The 17,906-nt window shown below is 42.6% G+C and overlaps 1 protein-coding gene across 2 annotated transcripts in view; it reads right to left on the reverse strand.

The window, feature by feature from the left end:
* Window positions 1–255: 255 nt before the first annotated feature.
* The window catches only part of LOC139567000 (zinc finger protein 436-like), a 190,284-nt gene continuing 172,633 nt past the window's right edge, over window positions 256–17,906 (reverse strand). Inside the window, exons 1-2 of one of the 2 annotated variants that reach the window (XM_071388412.1) lie at window positions 9,038–9,611; window positions 256–3,180 (exon numbers count right to left, since the gene is read on the reverse strand). In XM_071388412.1, coding sequence (XP_071244513.1) covers window positions 2,054–3,180; window positions 9,038–9,371 — 1,461 coding nt within the window. In that variant the 5' untranslated portion in view covers window positions 9,372–9,611 and the 3' untranslated portion in view covers window positions 256–2,053. Of the gene's footprint in view, window positions 3,181–9,037; window positions 9,612–17,906 lie in introns of those variants that run through there. The other variant, XM_071388411.1, reaches the window with a different exon arrangement.

The following is a 17,906-nucleotide window of genomic DNA, read 5'->3' on the forward strand; positions in this document are numbered from 1 at the left end:
AAAGTGCGATCGATCTGTTTGTTTCAGTTTTCAGTAGTTGAATCCTTTGACGTATTGTTGATTTCAACATTTTTCATTTTCAACAAATGCACTGGGTTGGTTGAAAAGTGACACTAAACGTACATAGCATGCACTATGTTGACATTTCATACTAAGATGAACCAAGATATGTATTGCTTTTGCACATATTTGTTCATTGGTTTTGCAAGAGTCTGTTGATTGGTCAGTCATTGGGTTAATTTGTTTTACAATATGTTCAAATCAAATGAAGCTTTATTTATACAGCACATTTCAGACATGGATGCAACACAATGGCTTCACAGGAAAAAACGAATGAAAATGAACTGAAATATTTACTACAAGGAACAAAAAAAACAGAAGAATAACAACTGAAAGTCTAATGGGCATTCTAAGGAAAATCCATTGATAATCTTAACAATTACAGCCTGACTGATGCTATTAGATTGCTGGGTGGGGGGAATTTTATATATACAGTGCCTTCAGAAAGTGTTCCCACATTTTGTGTTACATTCTGAATTTATAATGGTTCCCCCTTGACTTGTCCCACATGTGTTACAGCCTGAATGTATAATGGTTCCCACATGTTGTGTTACAGCCTGAATGTATAATGGTTCCCCCTTGACTTGTCCCACATGTGTTACAGCCTGAATGTATAATGGTTCCCACATGTTGTGTTACAGCCTGAATGTATAATGGTTACCCCTTGACTTGTCCCACATGTTGTGTTACAACCTGAATGTATAATGGTTCCCCCTTGAATTGTCCCACATGTTGTTGTGTTACAGCCTGAATGTATAATGGTACCCACATATTGTTGTTACATCCTGAATGTATAATGGTTCCCACATGTTGTGTTGCATCCTGAATGTATAATGGTTCCCACATGTTGTTGTGTTACATCCTGAATGTATAATGGTTCCAACAGGAAGATGTAACACTGGGTGGTCTTGATCTTTAGTCCTACATGGAACACAGAACAGACTGCCTCCTATCACAGGAGAAACTGTGTACAAAAGTACAAAGGTATTTTATAGCCAAGATACACCCCTTTCAACCTACATGACGAACAACAGATGTATAGAACGGGTCACAAGGTTAAGATTTGTATGAAAGACACTTATAATTCTCAGCAGACAGTATCTGCTGTAAAAACACTACTCTTTGTGTAAGGACCAGGGTCTGGCCCTAGGGTCATCTCTCCCTGCTCCTATATAGAACAGCAACATTAACTCATGCTCTGGAATGCGGTCTCTTTATGTTTCATCACCCAAAAGACATTGTAAATCTCCCAGAGGCCCATCCTCAGTAGAACACACAAACACAATAGTTCTAAGAACCCTCTATTCTGTTGCATAAAACAACCATTTGATGCAATAAAAGTATTATAACATACTCTTGCAATTTTGGCTCTGTGTCCACTGAAAGTTGACTAGTAACAACAACTGGGACATAAGACACCCACCATGAGACCCACTAAATCTGCCCAAGAAGAGGCAAACAAAAGAACTGGTGTAACACTGACTAACGAGGTGACACCAATCAGTGCGTCCTACGTGCTAACGAGCTATGTGCTAGTTACACCTTCCCCTTTTAAGACAATAAATATATCCTATATTTTTGTTGGAAAAGTTTGCACACCACCAACAGAAAACAACTTCCATTTCATATTATAATCAACTACAATGCTTCACCTTCTACAATATTAACATGGTGTCTACTGGCTGTCAACAATTAAAAACAAGAAAAAACATTTATTTCTAAATAATAATATACAATAGTATTATTTCTCACCTTTTTCTTTCTATAGAATCCTAAAACTAATTTTGAAAAAAACTCCACCAGCTTCTAGAACTCTCGTCCCCTTGGAACGATTGCAAACAAAACTAATCTCCAATACGGAAAAACTTCAGTCAAAATAAATTGTGATGCACTGGCTAAAAGCAAAACACAAAACCTTTTGACTGCCCACCCCTTTTGACAATCAGCAACCAAATACTCCTTCTACAATGTTTGATATAATAAAAAAACTCCTTCATGCATGTATTTTCTGATGTTTAATCAGATATCTTTTATCAGAGTATCTCTTGTCACATTGATCACAGCTATAAGGTTTCTCTCCTGTATGTGTTCTCTGGTGTGATATCAGGTGGCTTGACTGAGTAAAACTTTTCCCACATTGTGTACAGCTATAAGGATTATTTCCTGTGTGTGTTCTCTGGTGAGTAGTTAGCTGGCTAGATGTAGTAAAACTCTTCCCACATTGAGCACAGCTATGAGGTTTCTCTCCTGTGTGTGTTCTCTGGTGTGATATCAAGTGGCTTGACTGAGTAAAATTCTTCCCACATTGATCACAGCTATAAGGTTTCTCTCCTGTGTGTGTTCTCTGGTGTGATATCAGGGTGTGAGGCCAAGTAAAACTCTTCTCACATTGACTACAGCTATAAGATTTCTCTCCTGTGTGTGTTCTCTGGTGTGATATCAGGGTCTGTGGCTGAGTAAAACTCTTCCCACATTGACCACAGCAATAAGGTTTCTCTCCTGTGTGTGTTCTCTGGTGTACCATCAGATTGTTAAATGTAGTGTAACTCTTCCCACATTCATCACAGCTACAGGGTTTCTCTCCTGTGTGTGTTCTCTGGTGTGATTTTAATTGTCCTGAGAGAAGAAAACTCCTTCCACAGTCAGAGCAGCTAAAAGGTTTCTCTCCTGTATGGATTTTCTGATGTACTTTAACAACTTTTGAGGAGGTGAATCTCTTCCCACATTGAGCACAGCTATAAGGTTTCTCTCCTGTGTGTATTCTCTGGTGTGATATCAGGATGGTTGACTGAGTAAAACTCTTCCCACATTGATCACAGCTATAAGATTTCTCTCCTGTGTGTATTCTCTGGTGTGATTTCAGGCTGGTTGACTGAGTAAAACTCTTCCCACATTGAGTACAGCTAAAAGGTTTCTCTCCTGTGTGGATTCTCTGATGAATTGTAATGCCTGATGAGGTGAATCTCTTTCCACAATCAGAGCAGCAGTGAGTTCTCTTCCCTTTGGATCTCTGCTGGTGTTTCTTGAGGTGTTCTAATGTGGAGAGACTCTTCTCTGCCTCGTCAGCATCATGAGGTTGTTGAGGCTCCCCAGAGGATCCACAATAGTCACGTCTCTCTCCTGTGTGAACAACAAAGTCAGACAGATGGTTAAAAGATCCACAACAGCAGAACTCCACTGTAAAAGGTGATGCCGACAGCGTAGCCATGACGTTGTACAACAATTGACATCTGTAATGAATGTTACAATTATTTAACAAATGTCTTAAAATGAGAAAGAATAGTCATATTTTCATCTTGTTTTCACGTTAGTAGTAACATTGATGATTGTAGGCTTGAAAAAAGTTATTTAAGTTGTTGAAATCCTAAGCAGTGTGCCAGACAACGTTTGGTTTCCAATATAGGCCCCTTTCTGTGTTTGCTAAAATTGCGCCACGAGGGCGATGCACACACAATTTGGTTGCAGAAACTCCTCCATGCTAATGAGGAAACCGCTAGTTTGGATGTAGCATCTCTGCCTGGAGCAAAAATGGTGAGCGAAGATGTGTTTTTCACAATGTATTCTGAATATTACAGCACACTATCAGTGCAAGATCAGGAGTGCTACTCAAGGAAACTTACATGAACTTCTTCAGTCTATTTAAACTCCCATTCTTAAGCCTAGGTGTCCCGCTAGCTTGAAACTTCCAGTGAAACTGGAGGGCGCGCAATTCAAATGTATAATCATAAAAATTATGGATATTATACATTTAGGTACATATGCAGTTGAAGTTAGAAGTTTACATACACCTTAGCCCAAAACATTTAAACTCAGTTTTTTCACAATTCTTGATATTTAATCCTAGTAAAAATTCCCTGTCTTAGGTCAGTTAGGGTCACCACTTCATTTTAAGAATATGAAATGTCAGATTAATAGTAGAGAGAATGATTTATTTCAGCTTTTATTTCGTTCATCACATTCCCAGTGGGTCAGAAGTTTACATAAACTCAATTAGTATTTGGTAGCATTGCCTTTAAACTGTTTAACTTCGGTTAAACAATTCGGGTAGCCTTCCACAAGCTTCCCACAATAAGTTGGGTGAATTTTGGCCCATTCCTCCTGACAGAGTTGGTGTAACTGAGTCAGGTTTGTAGGCCTCCTTGCCCGCACACGCTTTTTCAGTTCTGCCTACACATTTTCTATAGGATTGAGGTCAGGGCTTTGTGATGGCCACTCCAATACCTTCACTTTGTTGTCCTTAAGCCATTTTGCCTCATCTTATGGAAGTATGCTTGCGGTCATTGTCCATTTGGAAGACCCATTTGCGACCAAGCTTCAACTTCCTGACTGATGTCTTGAGATGTTGCTTCAATATATCCACATAATTGTCCTCCCTCATGATGCCATCTATTTTTTGAAGTGCACCAGTCCCTCCTGCAGCAAAGCACCACCACAACATGATGCTGCCACCCCCATGCTTCACGGTTGGGATGGTGTTCTTCGGCTTGCAAGCTTCCCCCTTTGTCCTCCAAACATAACGATGGTCATTATGGCCAAGCAGTTCTATTTTTGTTTCATCAGACCAGAGGACATTTCTCCACAAAGTACCATCTTTGTCTCCATGTGCAGTTGCAAACCGTAGTCTGGCTTTTTTATGGTGGTTTTGGAGCAGTGGCTTCTTCCTTGCTGAGCGGCCTTTCAGGTTGTCGATACTCGTTTTACTGTGGATATAAATACTTTTGTATCGGTTTTCTCCAGCATCTTCACAAGGTCCTTTGCTGTTGTTCTGGGATTGATTTGCACTTTTCATACCAAAGTACGTTCATCTCTAGGAGACAGAACGCGTCTCCTTCCTGAGTGGTATGATGGCTGCGTGGTCCCATGGTGTTTATAATTGCGTACTATTGTTTGTATAGATGAACATGGTACCCTCAGGCATTTGGATATTGCTCCCAAGGATGAACCAGACTTGTGGAGGTCTACAATTGTTTCTGAGGTCTTGGCTGATTTCTTTAGATTTTCCCATGATGTCAAGCAAAGAGGCACTGAGTCTGAAGGTAGGCCTTGAAATACATCCACAGGTACACCTCCAATTGACTCAAATTATGTCAATTAGCCTATCAGAAGATTCTAAAGCCATGACATCATTTTCTGGAATTTTCCAAGCTGTTTAAAGGCACAGTCAACTTAGTGTATGTAAACTTCTGACCCACTGGTTGAGTAATCCACTCGTTCAACATGCAGACAAAGAAATCCAAAAAGCTATCCTCAGATACCCTAAATGTAATCAAACTATAATATTTCTTACGGAAAGAAGTATGTCCAATAGGAAACCGATTTTAGCAGGTGCGTCCTGTCTTCATGTCGTGCGTGCAAACACGAATTTCCAAGACTGTGTCCCTGTACTAAAACTGATATTTCTTATTCTTATACAAGCCTGAAACCTTGAACAAAGACTGCTGACACCCTGTGAAGCCATAGGGATTGCATCCTGGGAGCAAATTTCCAGTATGCCCTTTCTCTTGCAATTCTAAGAGGATGGTCTCTCAACAAATTTTTTTTTATATATATTTTTTTATATTTTCTTTAACATTTCTACAAACTTTAAAGTGTTTTCTTTCCAATGGTACCAATTATATGCATATCCTGGCATCAGGGCCTGAGCAACAGGCAGTTTACTTTGGGCATGTCATTCAGGCGGAAATTGAGAAAAAAGGGGCCTAGCCCTAAGTTAAGCTCTGTCTATTCACTAGTTCACCAACGTGGGGGAAAACTCAGGGGAGTAACCTCCATTTACAGGTTGATTATGAGTGCATTTCACATTACTTTTGGATTATAATTGTAAGGCTTGAATCACCTGCTTAATATGTTTGTGTTATTGTCGCAAATCAACTGATTTATAGTTAAACACTTCAACTAGAAAAATGCTCTTTGGCTAGCTTTGCCATCAGCCTGACAATAAGGGTTTGTAAGTGTTTGCCAAATTGGCCCATAACTTCACCTAACAATAACATAGACCTACTGTAGGACCCATAAGGCCACCAAACAACAAATATACCTATGTCGTGATGTTTGTCATTTGATAGTCATTCAGAAAATTATTTCTTGAATCAGCTGTGAATAGTTGAACATGTGACTGTAACTAAACAGCTACAGTATTAAGAATGATGTGTAATTATTGAAGAACCACGTTAATGACAGTATCCATTTGGGTGTTGTCAGAGAGAATAAAGTAGACGGCACACGTTTGATTTATGACCCTATGTCCGGATGACGTGTGCATGCCCATATTTGGGCATCCGGTCAGGACATCCTGGCGGGAAGTTATCACATGCTCTAGGGAGTGCCAATATAGGGGCATCCTGTCAGGACATCCTGTTCTCACGCCTTAGAGTGAGTGTTAATTTATGTATATAATGCATCTATTCCTTTGAAGTTGTCATGATGGTTGATCCCCCCCGGTGTACATGCACCGAACATCCATAGGCTGGAGCCACCTGGAAGCTCGGTGCATGTACAAATAAAGAGAACTAAATAGGAAACTCAACAGTGTGTTAGGCCGAGAAACATTATTTAGATGGTTGTTTTATTGTTGTTGAAAGCTTGAAATGTACACAATGAGAAGGGACCTTGTTTCTAACAACCCTGTAGAGACACACACACACACACACGCAATCCCCCTTGCAGACATTCCTGCTTCATAGACAACAACCCTAAGGGCAATAAAATAGGGTGGGTGTGGGGCCATACTCTTTGAAATGTTCAAACACATCCCCCCTGTTCAACGAGGTCCCTAGACATCAATCATCATGACTACTTCAAAGGAATAAATGCATTATATACATAAATTAACACTCCTGACAGGATGCCCCTATATGGGCATAACCACGTGATGACTTCCCGCCAGGATGTCCTGACCGGATGCCCAAATATGGGCCTGCACGCATCATCCGGACATAGGGTCATAAATCAAACGTTTGACGTGTGCCGTCTACTTTATTCTCTCTCTGTTGTCAATCAACTTCAGATAACTCTCGGTTAAAACCATTGCTAAATCCAAACTCTGAAATGATTTATAATTTCTGATGAAAACTGTTTTCCCAGCGTAACATAAGGAGACACTAAATGTTAGGTAGTTCGAGTGCATTTCAGAGATCCGAATATAAAAAACTGTTTGACAACAAGATCCCATATTTAAGATGACTTCTTATCCTTTGCAAAAATAGCCTAAAGCTGTGTCTGTCCCGAACTCACTGGAAAACTGAGGGCCCAGAATATTTTATACAATGTCGCAAGCTTGCTATCGCGGGTTTCAGCTGACCCAGTTGATAGAATGTTTCAAGTTCGTGCAGCCAATGTGATTTATAGAATATTTATTTTTTATCCTGATATTTTCTACCTGCAATGTTTTTATTTGTTGGCTTTATGTAGGTTATTTTTACATAGTTGGCAATGGCAATACAATTTTATTTTAGATTTGTATAATTTTCTTCTTCTGGTTAGGTTATATGGATGACTGGCTCCCTCTAGTAATTTGTCTATCTGTAATTATTTAATCAAACAGTGAGCTTAAAGCATCAGACAAGTTATGTACATATAGTTGATTTTATAAAAACACATGGGGCGATTGGTAGAAAGAACGGTTGACCAAGATTTATTTTAGTTGGGGACAGCACAAGAACATGATTTTGGGGCTCCTGAGTGGCGCAGCGGTCTAAGACACTGCATCTCAGTGCTCGAGGCATCACTACAGAAACAGCCTGGATTCGAACCAAGCTATCACAACCGGCCGTGATTGGGAGTCCCATAGGGCGGCGCACAATTGGCCCAGTGTCGTCCGGGTTAGGCAGTCATTGTCTATAAGAATTTGTTGTTAACTGACTTGCCTAGTTAAATAAAGGTTACATTTAAATAATTAAGTGTTTTTTGACAAACCATTTTTTACAAATCCGTCAAGGAACCAACTTTGAGAAGGTTCAAAAACAAAAGTTTCAAACCAATTCATGAATGGAATTGAATCTACGTATGTTTTGCCTTTAATATAACGGCATGAAAAAAAACATTGGCTGAATATTATATATCTAAGACACTTTATCTCGGTGCTCAAGGCTACAGACTTAGTTACAAGCCCTTAACCAACAAAGAAGTCAAGAAAAATGAGTGTTAAGTAAAAAATACAAAATAAAAGTAACATAATTAAACAGCAGCAGTAAAATAACAATAGCAAGGCTATATACAGGGAGTACCGGTACAGAGTCAATGTGCGGGGGCACTGGTTAATCGAGGTAATTGAGGTAACATGTACATGTAGGTAGAGTTATAAATGCCTATAAATGTTAAACTGTCGTACCCCATCAGAACCCAAAATATACACTTTTTCTTACTCGATATAAACACAGAATAAAAGGAGCATGCGGGTATGACTTTCTCTTTCATTTTGAGCCCACGGGAAGAAGGCACCAGAACCTACCGTGCTAACGCGTTCCCACTAAACACACACAACCACACAGTGCATGAAAAGCATGAGGTGTGGCTAACGTTTGCACGCTTTCGCTAGCTACCAAGCTAACATACAAACTCGGTTGAACAGAGTAGATCCTCCATTATGACGTTGAGAAATAGTGCATTGTGGGTAGTGTAGAAGACCCCTCTTTTACGCTGCTGCTACTCTGTTTATTATCTATGAGTCACTTTAAGTGATTTCTTAAAGAAACAATGGGTACATATCATTAATGTATAAGTCCCAAAATGGATGTAACAACTGCTGATTGCCCCTTTAAGACTACATATTGGGCTAATCTAATAGGAGATATTGAGGACTACAGTATTTCAGGCATTGTCATTGGATGCATTTGATCAATTGTTAACGTTTTGTTGATGGTCCACTCTTGATGTTCTACACGTTACAGTGTAGCTTCAGCCATTCCTACAGAACAACGTGAAAGTGTAGAACTCCTTTACTGCACATTGGTTCAACGACTGCAGAGACGGTACTTACTGGTGTTAAACAGATCTCCAACCTCCCCTTCCTCATCCATTGTGACAGTAATCTCCCCCTTCTCCTCTTTCACTCCAAAAACTGCATCCTCCTCTTTCTCTGCCACCTCTTCTTTTACTGTAACATCTTCCTCCTTCTCTTTCACTCTGAACGCGTCTTCCTCTTCTTTCACTGAAACGTCTTTCTCTTCTTCTTTCACTGTAACAGCCTCACCCTCTACTTGTTTTTGTATTGTAACATCTTTCTCTTCCTCCTCCTCTTTGGGGAGTGCTTCTTTCTCCGTCCAGCAGACCGCCTCTTCTTGAGCAGGAGGAGAGTAACTAAGTGAACTCATGGTCGGGGATGTTAGCTAGCTAGCATTAGCGACTAGCCTAGTTCTAAGATAATTTTGCAAACCAGCTAGCTGACAAACAACGTAAATATATAATTAAATGGGCCAACAAGTACATACGACAGAAGTGTGTTTAATACACAGCGACTAATATACACCAAAACATTGTAAAGAGCCTGAATGTTGTAGCTATGTTTGCTCGAAAGCTACCGAGGTGTCTGACTAGCTGTTGTTGTTGAAGGAGCGTCCCGTCCACTAGATTAGATGTCAAACTAGCAGCATCGCCTTAACCTATAAGACGCACATCGCCATCTGCTGACTGGAGTGGGCAACGCAGTTGAGGAACCAAAAGTTTATTTTTCATTTATTTCATAAAAGGTTAATATTATATTAAGTCGTTCAAAGAGAAGCATGTGTTGATTGATTCGTTTTTAATGAGTGAGAATTTAAAACAAACTTTACACACCACTACATATTTGCATTGATCCACACTCCTGACATGGATAATTTTGACCCCAGAGGCATATCTTTTATCATAGCCAAAATGTGGTTTATTCAATTCTTCAATTTTTTCATGACTTTGTCAATCAACTGGTTCTTATTAAATCTAAATCATCGTTTAGTGTTTCTGTATCAAAATGGACTTTTAACAAATGCAAATCCTTTGGAGTCATTTTGACCCCAGGCAAAAGCACCTTTGATAAATAGGACATTTATTTCAAATCAAAATCGAATCACATTTTATTGGTCACTTACACGTGTTTAGCAGATATTTTTGATGGTGTAACAAAATTCTTGTGTTTCTAGCTCCGACAGTGCAGTAATATCTAACAAGTCATATCTAACAATTTCACAACATATACCCAAAACACACAAAACAAAAACAGGTTTTTGAAAAAAAGGGGCGTATCCTTAAGAGGTTTTAATCATTGCTACATAAAGGCCTGATTGGTGGAGTGCTGCAGAGATGATTGTCCTTCTGGAAGGTTCTCCCATCTCCACAGAGGAACTCTGGAGCCCTGTCAGAGTGACGATTGGGTTCTTGGTCACCTCCATGACGAAGGCCATTCTCCCCCAATTGCTCAGTTTGGCCAGGTGGCCAGCTCTAGGAAGAGTCTTTGTGGTTTCAAACTTCATCCATTAAAGAATTATGGTGGCCACTGTGTTCTTGGGGACCTCCGATGCTACAGACATTTTTGGTACCCTTCCCCAGATCTGTGCCTCGACACAATTTGTTTTACCATTATCTACATTGTAGAATAATAGTGAAGACATCAAAACTATGAAAAGTTATGGAATCATGTAGTAACCACAAAAGGTAACCAAAAAAGTGGTAAACATTTCAAAATATATTTGAGATTTTTCAAAGTAGCCACATTTTGCCTTGATGACAGCTTTGCACACTCTTGGCATTCTCTCAACCAGCTTCACCTGGAATGCTTTTCCAACAGTCTTGAAGGAGTTCCCACATATGCTGAGCACTTGTTGGCTGCTTTTCCTTCACTCCGTCCAACTCATCCCAAACCATCTCAATTAGGTTGAGGTCGAGTGATTGTGGAGGCCAGGTCATCTGATGCAGCACTCCATCACTCTCCTTCTTGGTCAAATAGCCTTTACACAGCCTGGAGGTTTGTTGGGTCATTGACCTGTTGAAAAACAAATGATTGTCCCACTAAGCGCAAACCAGATGGGATGGGGGAACCGCTTCAGAATGCTGTGGTAGCCAGACTGGTGTGTTCCTTTCCAAATCATGTCCAAGCAAGCTGTAGAAACATCTCAATGATGATCAATGGAAACAGTATGCACACCTGAGCTCAATTTCAAGTCTCATAGCAAATGGTCTGAATACTTATTTAAATAAGGTATTTCTGTTTTTAATTTTTAATAAATGTGACATTTTGTCTCCAAACCTATTTTCTCTTTGTCATTATGGGGTATTGTGTGTAGACTGATGAGGATTTTTATTTATTTAATCTATTGTAGAATAAGGCTGTAACGTAACAAAATGTGGAAAGACTTAAGTGGCAAAAAAAAGGGGTTAAAGACACGTATCTCTCAGATATAGGACAGACACTTCAGAACAAACTTCCTTAAGATGTTTTGGGGGAAACAATGTTATTATGGTTACTGTTGTTCCATGCTGTGAATGTTATCTAATGTGTTACTATGGGTTATAGCAGTGTGGCCAAATAATGTTTTACCTAAAATAACTTTTGAATATTTTTTTATTGATACTTCCATGGGTCTTACAGTTCAAAATCAAATAGCAAAATGTTCCTTGGTATAACCTTCTTAAAACAGTACTGTACTGAGGAAACCCTTCATGTTGTTTAAACCTTCTTAAAATTGTTCCATATAGCTTAGAAGAACCTCCCCCCTCAGACAGGGCTTAGACTGTAAAACTATCATTTAGATCTGATGATTGGTGGGACAAGGACATCCAAGCCGGCCAAACCCTCCCCTATCCCGGACGACGCTGGGCCAATTGTGTGCCGCCTCATGGGTCTCCCGGTTGCGGCTGGATGCGACACAGTCTGGGATCGAACCCAGATCTGTAGTGCGATGCATTGCTGCGCCACTCGGGAGGCTATTGATACCTAGCACTACCTATTATACTTGCTAGCACCACTCGGGAGGCTGTTGATACCTAGCACTACCTATTATACTTGCTAGCACCACTCGGGAGGCTGTTGATACCTAGCACTACCTATTATACTTGCTAGCACCACTCGGGAGGCTGTTGATACCTAACACTACCTATTGTACATGCTAGCACCACTCGGGAGGCTGTTGATACCTAGCACTACCTATTATGCTTGCTAGCACCACTCGGGAGGCTGTTGATACCTAGCACTACCTATTATACTTGCTAGCACCACTCGGGAGGCTGTTGATACCTAGCACTACCTATTATACTTGCTAGCACCACTCAGGAGGCTGTTGATACCTAGCACTACCTATTATACTTGCTAGCACCACTCGGGAGGCTGTTGATACCTAGCACTACCTATTATGCTTGCATGCACCACTCGGGAGGCTGTTGATACCTAGCACTACCTATTATGCTTAATAGCACCACTGGGGAGGCTGTTGATACCTAGCACTACCTATTATGCTTGCTAGCACCACTCAGGAGGCTGTTGATACCTAGCACTACCTATTATGCTTGCTAGCACCACTCGGGAGGCTATTGATACCAGGCACTACCTATTATACTTGCTAGCACCACACGAGAGGCTGTTGATACCTAGCACTACCTATTATACTTGCTAGCACCACTCGGGAGGCTGTTGATACCTAGCACTACCTATTATACTTGCTAGCACCACTCGGGAGGCTGTTGATACCTAGCACTACCTATTATGCTTGCTAGCACCACTCGGGAGGCTGTTGATACCTAGCACTACCTATTATACTTGCTAGCACCACTCAGGAGGCTGTTGATACCAGGCACTACCTATTATACCTGCTAGCACCACTCGGGAGGCTGTTGATACCTAGCACTACCTATTATGCTTGCTTGCATCACTCGGGACGCTGTTGATACCTAGCACTACCTATTATACTTGCTAGCACCACTGGGGAGGCTGTTGATACCTAGCACTACCTATTATACTCGGGAGGCTGTTGATACCTAGCACTACCTATTATACTTGCTAGCACCACTCGGGAGGCTTTTGATACCTAGCACTACCTATTATACATGCTAGCACCACTCGGGAGGCTGTTGATACCTAGCACTACCTATTATGCTTAATAGCACCACTGGGGAGGCTGTTGATACCTAGCACTACCTATTATGCTTGCTAGCACCACTCAGGAGGCTGTTGATACCTAGCACTACCTATTATGCTTGCTAGCACCACTCGGGAGGCTATTGATACCTAGCACTACCTATTATACTTGCTAGCACCACACGAGAGGCTGTTGATACCTAGCACTACCTATTATACTTGCTAGCACCACTCGGGAGGCTGTTGATACCTAGCACTACCTATTATACTTGCTAGCACCACTCGGGAGGCTGTTGATACCTAGCACAACCTATTATGCTTGCTAGCACCACTCGGGAGGCTGTTGATACCTAGCACTACCTATTATACTTGCTAGCACCACTCGGGAGGCTGTTGATACCAGGCACTACCTATTATACCTGCTAGCACCACTCGGGAGGCTGTTGATACCTAGCACTACCTATTATGCTTGCTTGCATCACTCGGGACGCTGTTGATACCTAGCACTACCTATTATACTTGCTAGCAACACTCGGGAGGCTGTTGATACCTAGCACTACCTATTATACTTGCTAGCACCACTCGGGAGGCTGTTGATACCTAGCACTACCTATTATGTTTGCTAGCACCACTCGGGAGGCTGTTGATACCTAGCACTACCTATTATACTTGCTAGCACCACTCGGGAGGCTGTTGATACCTAGCACTACCTATTATACTTACTAGCACCACTGGGGAGGCTGTTGATACCTAGCACTGCCTATTATACTAGCTAGCACCACTCGGGAGGCTGTTGATACCTAGCACTACCTATTATACTTGCTAGCACCACTGGGGAGGCTGTTGATACCTAGCACTACCTATTATGCTTGCTAGCACCACTCGGGAGGCTGTTGATACCTAGCACTACCTATTATGCTTGCTAGCACCACTCGGGAGGCTGTTGATACCTAGCACTGCCTATTATACTAGCTAGTACCACTTTGGAGGCTGTTGATACCTAGCACTACCTATTATACTTGCTAGCACCACTGGGGAGGCTGTTGATACCTAGCACTACCTATTATACTTGCTAGCACCACTCGGGAGGCTGTTGATACCTAGCACTACCTATTATACTTGCTAGCACCACTGGGGAGGCTGTTGATACCTAGCACTACCTATTATGCTTGCTAGCACCACTTGGGAGGCTGTTGATACCTAGCACTACCTATTATGCCTGCTAGCCCCACTCGGGAGGCTGTTGATACCTAGCACTACCTATTATGCTTGCTAGCACCACTCGGAAGGCTGTTGATACCTAGCACTACATATTATACTAGCTAGCACCACTCGGGAGGCTGTTGATACCTAGCACTACCTATTATACTTGCTAGCACCACTCGGGAGGCTGTTGATACCTAGCACTACCTATTATACTTGCTAGCACCACACGAGAGGCTGTTGATACCTAGCACTACCTATTATACTTGCTAGCACCACTCGGGAGGCTGTTGATACCTAGCACTACATATTATACTAGCTAGCACCACTCGGGAGGCTGTTGATACCTAGCACTACCTATTATACTTGCTAGCACCACTCGGGAGGCTGTTGATACCTAGCACTACCTATTATACTTGCTAGCACCACTCGGGAGGCTGTTGATACCTAGCACTACATATTATACTAGCTAGCACCACTCGGGAGGCTGTTGATACCTAGCACTACCTATTATACTTGCTAGCACCACTCGGGAGGCTGTTGATACCTAGCACTACCTATTATACTTGCTAGCACCACACGAGAGGCTGTTGATACCTAGCACTACCTATTATACTTGCTAGCACCACTCGGGAGGCTGTTGATACCTAGCACTACCTATTATACTTGCTAGCACCACTCGGGAGGCTTTTGATACCTAGCACTACCTATTATACATGCTAGCACCACTCGGGAGGCTGTTCATACCTAGCACTACCTATTATGCTTAATAGCACCACTGGGGAGGCTGTTGATACCTAGCACTACCTATTATGCTTGCTAGCACCACTCAGGAGGCTGTTGATACCTAGCACTACCTATTATGCTTGCTAGCACCACTCGGGAGGCTATTGATACCTAGCACTACCTATTATACTTGCTAGCACCACACGAGAGGCTGTTGATACCTAGCATTACCTATTATACTTGCTAGCACCACTCGGGAGGCTGTTGATACCTAGCACTACCTATTATACTTGCTAGCACCACTCGGGAGGCTGTTGATACCTAGCACTACCTATTATACTTGCTAGCACCACTCGGGAGGCTGTTGATACCTAGCACTACCTATTATGCTTGCTAGCACCACTCGGGAGGCTGTTGATACCTAGCACTACCTATTATACTTGCTAGCACCACTCGGGAGGCTGTTGATACCAGGCACTACCTATTATACCTGCTAGCACCACTCGGGAGGCTGTTGATACCTAGCACTACCTATTACGCTTGCTTGCATCACTCGGGACGCTGTTGATACCTAGCACTACCTATTATACTTGCTAGCACCACTGGGGAGGCTGTTGATACCTAGCACTACCTATTATGCTTGCTAGCACCACTCGGGAGGCTGTTGATACCTAGCACTACCTATTATGCCTGCTAGCCCCACTCGGGAGGCTGTTGATACCTAGCACTACCTATTATGCTTGCTAGCACCACTCGGGAGGCTGTTGATACCTAGCACTACCTATTATGCTTGCTAGCACCACACGAGAGGCTGTTGATACCTAGCACTACCTATTATACTTGCTAGCACCACTCGGGACGCTGTTGATACCTAGCACTACCTATTATACTTGCTAGCAACACTCGGGAGGCTGTTGATACCTAGCACTACCTATTATACTTGCTAGCACCACTCGGGAGGCTGTTGATACCTAGCACTACCTATTATGTTTGCTAGCACCACTCGGGAGGCTGTTGATACCTAGCACTACCTATTATACTTGCTAGCACCACTCGGGAGGCTGTTGATACCTAGCACTACCTATTATACTTACTAGCACCACTGGGGAGGCTGTTGATACCTAGCACTACCTATTATGCTTGCTAGCACCACTCGGGAGGCTGTTGATACCTAGCACTACCTATTATGCTTGCTAGCACCACTCGGGAGGCTGTTGATACCTAGCACTGCCTATTATACTAGCTAGCACCACTCGGGAGGCTGTTGATACCTAGCACTACCTATTATACTTGCTAGCACCACTGGGGAGGCTGTTGATACCTAGCACTACCTATTATGCTTGCTAGCACCACTCGGGAGGCTGTTGATACCTAGCACTGCCTATTATACTAGCTAGTACCACTCGGGAGGCTGTTGATACCTAGCACTACCTATTATACTTGCTAGCACCACTGGGGAGGCTGTTGATACCTAGCACTACCTATTATACTTGCTAGCACCACTGGGGAGGCTGTTGATACCTAGCACTACCTATTATACTTGCTAGCACCACTCGGGAGGCTGTTGATACCTAGCACTACCTATTATACTTGCTAGCACCACTGGGGAGGCTGTTGATACCTAGCACTACCTATTATGCTTGCTAGCACCACTTGGGAGGCTGTTGATACCTAGCACTACCTATTATGCCTGCTAGCCCCACTCGGGAGGCTGTTGATACCTAGCACTACCTATTATGCTTGCTAGCACCACTCGGAAGGCTATTGATACCTAGCACTACATATTATACTAGCTAGCACCACTCGGGAGGCTGTTGATACCTAGCACTACCTATTATACTTGCTAGCACCACTCGGGAGGCTGTTGATACCTAGCACTACCTATTATACTTGCTAGCACCACACGAGAGGCTGTTGATACCTAGCACTACCTATTATACTTGCTAGCACCACTCGGGAGGCTGTTGATACCAGGCACTACCTATTATACTTGCTAGCACCACTCGGGAGGCTGTTGATACCTAGCACTACCTATTATGCTTGCTAGCACCACTCGGGAGGCTGTTGATACCTAGCACTACCTATTATGCTTGCTAGCACCACTCGGGAGGCTGTTGATACCTAGCACTACCTATTATGCTTGCATGCACCACTGGGGAGGCTGTTGATACCTAGCACTACCTATTATGCTTGCTAGCACCACTCGGGAGGCTGTTGATACCTAGCACTACCTATTATGCTTGCTAGCACCACTCGGGAGGCTGTTGATACCTAGCACTACCTATTATGCTTGCTAGCACCACTCTGGAGGCTGTTGATACCTAGCACTACCTATTATACTTGCTAGCACCACTCGGGAGACTGTTGATATCTAGCACTACCTATTATGCTTGCTAGCACCACTCGGGAGGCTGTTGATACCTAGCACTACCTATTATACTTGCTAGCACCACTCGGGAGGCTGTTGATACCTAGCACTACCTATTATGCTTGCTAGCACCACTCAGGAGGCTGTTGATACCTAGCACTACCTATTATGCTTGCTAGCACCACTCAGGAGGCTGTTGATACCTAGCACTACCTATTATGCTTGCTAGCACCACTCGGGAGGCTGTTGATACCTAGCACTACCTATTATGCCTGCTAGCCCCACTCGGGAGGCTGTTGATACCTAGCACTACCTATTATGCTTGCTAGCACCACTCAGGAGGCTGTTGATACCTAGCACTACCTATTATGCTTGCTAGCACCACTCGGGAGGCTATTGATACCTAGCACTACCTATTATACTTGCTAGCACCACACGAGAGGCTGTTGATACCTAGCATTACCTATTATACTTGCTAGCACCACTCGGGATGCTGTTGATACCTAG

This window comes from Salvelinus alpinus, unplaced genomic scaffold, assembly GCF_045679555.1.
Source record: "Salvelinus alpinus unplaced genomic scaffold, SLU_Salpinus.1 scaffold_40, whole genome shotgun sequence".
Taxonomy (NCBI): Eukaryota; Metazoa; Chordata; class Actinopteri; order Salmoniformes; family Salmonidae; genus Salvelinus; species Salvelinus alpinus.